Source organism: Myotis davidii, unplaced genomic scaffold (genome assembly GCF_000327345.1).
Source record: "Myotis davidii unplaced genomic scaffold, ASM32734v1 scaffold1277, whole genome shotgun sequence".
Classification (NCBI taxonomy): domain Eukaryota; kingdom Metazoa; phylum Chordata; class Mammalia; order Chiroptera; family Vespertilionidae; genus Myotis; species Myotis davidii.
This window is the reverse complement of record NW_006290682.1, coordinates 1,728,332-1,734,557: the sequence shown is the minus strand read 5'-3', so window position 1 is coordinate 1,734,557 and position 6,226 is coordinate 1,728,332. Positions and strand designations below refer to the sequence as shown.

At 38.8% G+C, this 6,226-nt stretch overlaps 1 protein-coding gene across 1 annotated transcript in view; it reads left to right on the top strand.

Moving 5' to 3' along the window:
• The window catches only part of AMELX (amelogenin, X-linked), a 4,392-nt gene extending 3,594 nt beyond the window's left edge, over positions 1-798 (top strand). Inside the window, exons 3-4 of the mRNA XM_006763815.1 lie at positions 1-23; positions 289-798. Coding sequence (XP_006763878.1) covers positions 1-23; positions 289-798 — 533 coding nt within the window. The remainder of the gene's footprint in view (positions 24-288) is intronic.
• Positions 799-6,226: the final 5,428 nt, after the last annotated feature.

Below are 6,226 nucleotides of genomic sequence, written 5' to 3'. Positions count from 1 at the left end.
ACCAGAGCATGATAAGGCAGCCGGTACGTAGCTATTTTGTTCTTTATCCTCTCACACCACGAAGTGTGCAGTTCGATTCCCTTCGAAGTGAAGCGCCATAGCTCTGCCACATCTGACACTAACAGGAAGTCTAGTTTGTAAAGGTCCTCTCTGTGGACACAGTTAGAAATTCTTGCCCAGGAGGAACGAATAAGCGTTCAGATTGTCACAGGGACAAAGAAAACAGTGCTATTCTCCAGCTGGAAGCCAATGAGCCAATGGTAAACCTGCCTCTTTGTTTCTCACCAGTACACTTCCTATGGTTACGAACCCATGGGTGGATGGCTGCACCACCAAATCATTCCCGTGCTGTCCCAGCAGAACCCCCCGAGTCACGCCCTACAGCCTCATCACCACATCCCCGTGGTGCCAGCTCAGCAGCCCGTGGTCCCCCAGCAACCAATGATGCCAGTTCCTGGCCAACACTCCATGACTCCAACCCAACACCACCAGCCAAACGTCCTTCCGCCCGCCCAGCAGCCCTATCAGCCCCAGCCCGTCCAGCCGCAGCCTCACCAGCCCATCCAGCCCCAGCCACCCGTACACCCCATCCAGCCCCTGCCACCCCAGCCACCTCTGCCTCCGATGTTCCCCATGCAGCCCCTGCCCCCCATGCTTCCTGACCTGCCTCTGGAAGCTTGGCCCGCCACAGACAAGACCAAGCGGGAAGAAGTGGTGAGTATATCCCGAAGCCACTACAACACCCGTGGGAATGGTGAAGCGAAGGCCCCCGGAGTTCTCAGTTCTCCAACCATCTAGCTTCTTTACGTTCCGTAGCTATAGGTCATGGACTCTAAGCATGTGCTGTAATTTTATATGATCAACAGGTTTATCTACATGGCTTCGTAATGAAGACCATAGCCTTTATGGTGGGTTTAAAGCTTTAATTCCTCCCAGAATCTATAGTACTGAAACCTGTTAACTTTAAGAACAATGATATGAAACAGTATCGGTTCTCCTTATCTTTCAAGTGTTAGACTAGCAGGAATAGGCTAGAAGTGCACTGAATATTTTCTTAAAGGAGGGGATGCAAATATTTAAACAGGGAGGTGGGAAATCTCTCTAAAGACCTACAGAAGATGACCTGTTTCAAGTGGCTTTTCATGGAACTTGGAGGAAGCTAAACCAGACAGAGGGTCAGGTTCCTTTTTGGTGTGCAGCCAGGATACCCGGGTTCCGATTCTGGCTTTGCTCCCAAAGAGGAGATGGGATTAAACAAGTTACTTCAAATGTATGGGTGTTTTTCCTTCTTCAAAATGAAATAAAAGAACTAAATCAGAGAATGTTCAAGCCTCTGTCCAAGTACAAATACCATAGTTTCCCAGTAAAAATTAGAATCTATTATAATATATGCCATATGTGTCTTCACAATGATGGAGAATCAGGGGCAGAATTTTTGAAAATTGATTGTATCACAAATGCTCTGGTATGTATATTTGATTATTCTAGTCTAAGGCACATGTTCCCTCTTTGTATAGAAAATACATTTATCTATCTCTTTGTTAATAACTAAGGCCATGAACTTCATAATGTGTTCATACCCTGCCAGAGCTATGCATACAGAGGTGCCTTCGAATAGGGAGCTTCAACTTTTGTAAACTCCTGTGTAAAAATAGAGTATAAATATTGATAGTTTCATAGGCTAGTTTTATGGAAAGTAAAGTGGTGAGATCAGATCCTGGCACACAGGAAATGCTCAATAAAGATAGCAATTGTTCTTTTCTAATTAAATAATAGTTTTAAGTATCCTGAAGGCAGAAGCCTCCATCCTGGATACCTCATTTCTAATGTCAAGGAGCTAACGAAGAAACTTGGACAATTATAGAGCCAAACTGAAATGGTTGTACATCGTTTTGGCAAAACTGAAGCCCTACGTTTGTAAATGATACTTACTAAGAATATTTGTAAACTATTTTAACTGTTCCTTTTTGCTATTTTTTTTCCAGGATTAAATGATCAGAAAAAGAGAAGATAACTGAAGAAATACTTCAGTTACTTTTAGAATGACAATGATCTGCGCCTAGCAGCACTTTCCTTAGCAAATTCTATAACTAAAAAGGAGTTCCATTAGCAAACAATAAAAATGTTTTAAAAATAATTCATGTCTTTGTGTTGAATTCAATTTAAAATTTCACATCACTTGAGAGAATAATTTATAATGGCTATTCTTTTTTTGATATTTTTATTTTGCCTATTACTTCTTTATATATATACAGTATAGATTATTGATTTCAGAAAGGATGGGAGAGGGAGAGAGAGATAGAAATATCAATGATGAGAATCATTGATCGGCTGCTTCCTGCATGACCCTACTGGGGATTGAGCCCGCAATACAGGCACATGCCCTTGACCAGAATTGAACCCAGGACCCTTCAGTTCTCAGACTGGTGCTCTATCCACTGAGCAACACCAGCTAGGGCAATAATGGCTATTCTCGAATAAGGCAGGAACTTCTCATTTATACCTTCAAAATGACCATTCTTCAGGCAAATGAGTACTATATTTCTTTTTAGAAAAACTTTAAAATATACTATCTCAAATATTTTTAAAAACAGGAGTTTATATATTAGTTCTAATAGTTGAGAAAGTGAAAAATGATAAACATGCACTATCACTGAACCTGAACCAAATGAAGGGAAGTTTACATGAAGAATTCTTTACATTGAAAAAGATAAGCTCTGGAACAATGCTTACATTACAAAACGAATTAAGACTTGGAGCACTGGCTCTGTAACTCACACCACATTAGTAAATAAAATCTGGTCTTTCGATCTCATTTTACTGTAAAAGATTTTTAAAATGAAATTATGCGATAGGGATAATAATGTACTGAATTTTAAGTCAGTGAGGTAATTAGTTTTTCTAAGAAAACTGTTATTGAATGGAGCTTCAAATAATCGCAGTAATTTTATATATTTAATTTCTTTCACTTTCTAATCTTTATGATGACAAATTCTGCTGGATAGTCTTCAATAGGTTAACAGATTTATAAAATGGACTCAACACAAGATTGCTTTCCCACATATTTATATTTGAGTCCTTTTCTCCTCCTGCACCCACACAAAACTGTAAACACTGTTTCCAGGGCTTGTATTTCACAGCACCCACAGTAACTTTATTCCAGTGCTTTTCTGAGGAAGGCCTCTTCATCATTTTCTGGAATGAAGAAAAGTAACTTTACTAGGAGGGTGTCAATATTCAAACAAATAACTTGATTTTAAAGAATTTCGATTCAATTGAAAAAGTAAGAAAGCTTCCAATTAATTGGGATGGGGCAATTCGAATCAATTTAGTAATATTTATTAATCACCCTCTAGGACAAGACACTGGTCCATGTCTTAGTGAATATGATAAGTCCCCTTCCTTAAGCAATCGAGAATATACCAAAGGCATAAAAGAATCTCACAAATAATAAGAGAAGGCCTTACAGCAGTGACACTGACAGAAGCTAGTCAGAATGCTCTGGTGAATATCACAGGCATCATTAGCGAGCTGACCAAGAGCTTTCCTCACCACCCATTCCCTGTTGGCAGAGCCAGAATGAATCTGAGCATCTCCCTCCCACGAGCTCGGGAGACATGAGCCTCCTCCCCTGTCCCAGGGAATGAATGTTCACTCCTCCATGTCCATTATGGCATCCGTTACCATAACATGCCATATCCATACCAAATATGGCATCTATTCCCCTTGCCAGTGATTGGTTAAGGATAGCTGTGGTGGAACCTGAACACTGAATGAAGCCAAAAAGGAAGTCTGCTAGGAGGAGCTTCTGGAAAAAAAGATTACCCTTTCATTACACACACACACACACACACACACACACACACACACGGAAAAAGTCTTCTGTCTTTGGCTCTATTTCTTTGAGGATGTGATGTGTGAAACTGTGTCTGCCATTCTGTGACAAGGAGGGGCAAGTAGAAAGATGGAAAGTCCCTCAGTCCTTGGTGGCATCACTGTGTCCCTAAATTCACCAAACTCTGGAACCACCTACCTCTAGGTGGATGACACACTCTATTTCGATGCTAGTGTTTTTCAATCATGGGTTGTGACTGATTCACAGATAATATCACACCTGGCCCCCATCATTTATGTCATTAGAGCAAACTGTCTCTTCCAACAATGCAAAGCTTACGTGGCCAGGACTAAGAGAATTATTTGAATGTCATCAAAAGTCAATGACTTTCCTGAAAAAAATCGGATAAATGGAGAAAATATATTTATAATTATATTTATATTTACATTTATATTTATCCTAGCATATTCTTCGAAATACATGCCCCCACACATACTTTGTCTTCCACAGCTCATGAAAATATTATCATTATATTTATTCCCAATGAGAAAAACTTTAAAGGTGTAAGTGATGATGTCATTTGGAGACTGTGTGACACTGGAAAGAACACAAAGTTTGGAGTCAGACTGGATTGCTTTCAATTTTTCTGATCGAAGAGGACTCTCTGTTTGGGAAAGTATTTCAGAAAGTAATTCTCCCTTTATAAGAATTCAAACTACATATGTGTGTATATACACATATTCGAGTCACATTCTAAATTACAGGGAAAAAGTCAGGCTTTGGACTCCAAAGACTAGCCACTACGGAATGAGATGTACTGCACAAGATAATTTTAACAAGAAACTGAAATGTGTGTATTCAATGTCCAAACATGTGCTTTAATATCATCATTCTCATGGTGGTCTTTTACGATCACGTTATCCTACCACATTCAACGATGTATGTGAATCACAACATAGTATCTCTTTGATGGTCCCGAGTGAGGCTTATAAACATTCATCAGGGAGGTGTGTGGCCCTGGAAATGCAAAGGTAATAAGGCTGGTATGCTCCTCACATTGCCCGGTATTACTCCCTCTTTCTACCTATCCATTCTGCTCTTGGCTATCACTTCTTCTTCCTGTTTTTTGGTTAATGTGTATTGACATCTTCTAATATGTAGCTTTTTCCTACATACATTCTCTCTGACAAAATAAAGGACATTGGCCTGGGGATTGTTATTCTCGAAGGTCCACAGTCACTCTGAGTGTGCCAGATGGCCACAACTGACAAAATTCTGACATGTAGATGTAACCACATGCGTCACATGGCTGATGTAAGTTGAATAAAACTGAACGCTTCTAGTTCATTAAGACTCGGGCTCAGTGAGCTCTATATATTTGAATCAAATATGGAAAAAAGTACTAGATACTTTTAATGACCAAGACTCAAAGTCCAGGCTGAAATAAATAGCAATACTGATCATAAATGCATTTATAAACCCAGACTTAAATCTAAAGAATGCTTAAATTAATAACAAAGCAAAAATACATTATTTACAGAGCTGTGCTATGTCTTTGAAATTAAGTTAAAGAGAGAGATGAAGTTAAGTAAATCACCTCAAGGAAAAACTCATCTCACTACAACCACTTCCATGTCACTAATAAATTTGAAATCTCTACACTCATTCACTCTTTGCTGGTGAGGGCTTTCATATGCATAATTTTTTCCAGAGGGCAAATACATGTCTAGGAATTACCCTGAGAGAGTCATTGAAATGCAAGGAAAGATATGTGCAAAGTTGTTGATTACAGCATTATCTATATCGGTGAGAAATTAGATCTCACTTAATTTTACTATATCTATCTGAAGGAACACTGAAATCAGAAGTATGCTTTAGAAGAAAATTTATTAGGAGAGAAAATGCGACAAACTAAAATTTAAGACCAAAACTGTGTGTCATTTGTGAATATTACACATGAGCAGAACATGTAAATAATTGATACACACACACAAATGTGTATAGACAAAAACTAGGACGGAGATGCACTGTTTGTATGAAGATCCAATTTTCCCACAATAAACATAAATTACTTCTATAATCAAAAACAAATTTAATTTTTAAAAGTTCGTTCTCCCTTTCTTCTGCTTCAGCCCAGACATACCTCCTTCCTCCAGTTCCCTTTGATGTGAGTTTTGGATCTTGGTGGGTCCCTTTCAGATAAAATCCAAGTAGAAATCAGTTTATATGTACTTGACTTTTCAGAGAAATATTTTGACCAAAGAAGGGCGAGGGAAAAGGAGCAATTGGCTTTAGCAGGAACAAAAACAAACAATACAATCAAACAACAAAGAGATGAGAGTTATAAAGTGAAGAAGAATTCAAAGCAACACAAATAAGACATAAAGAAAT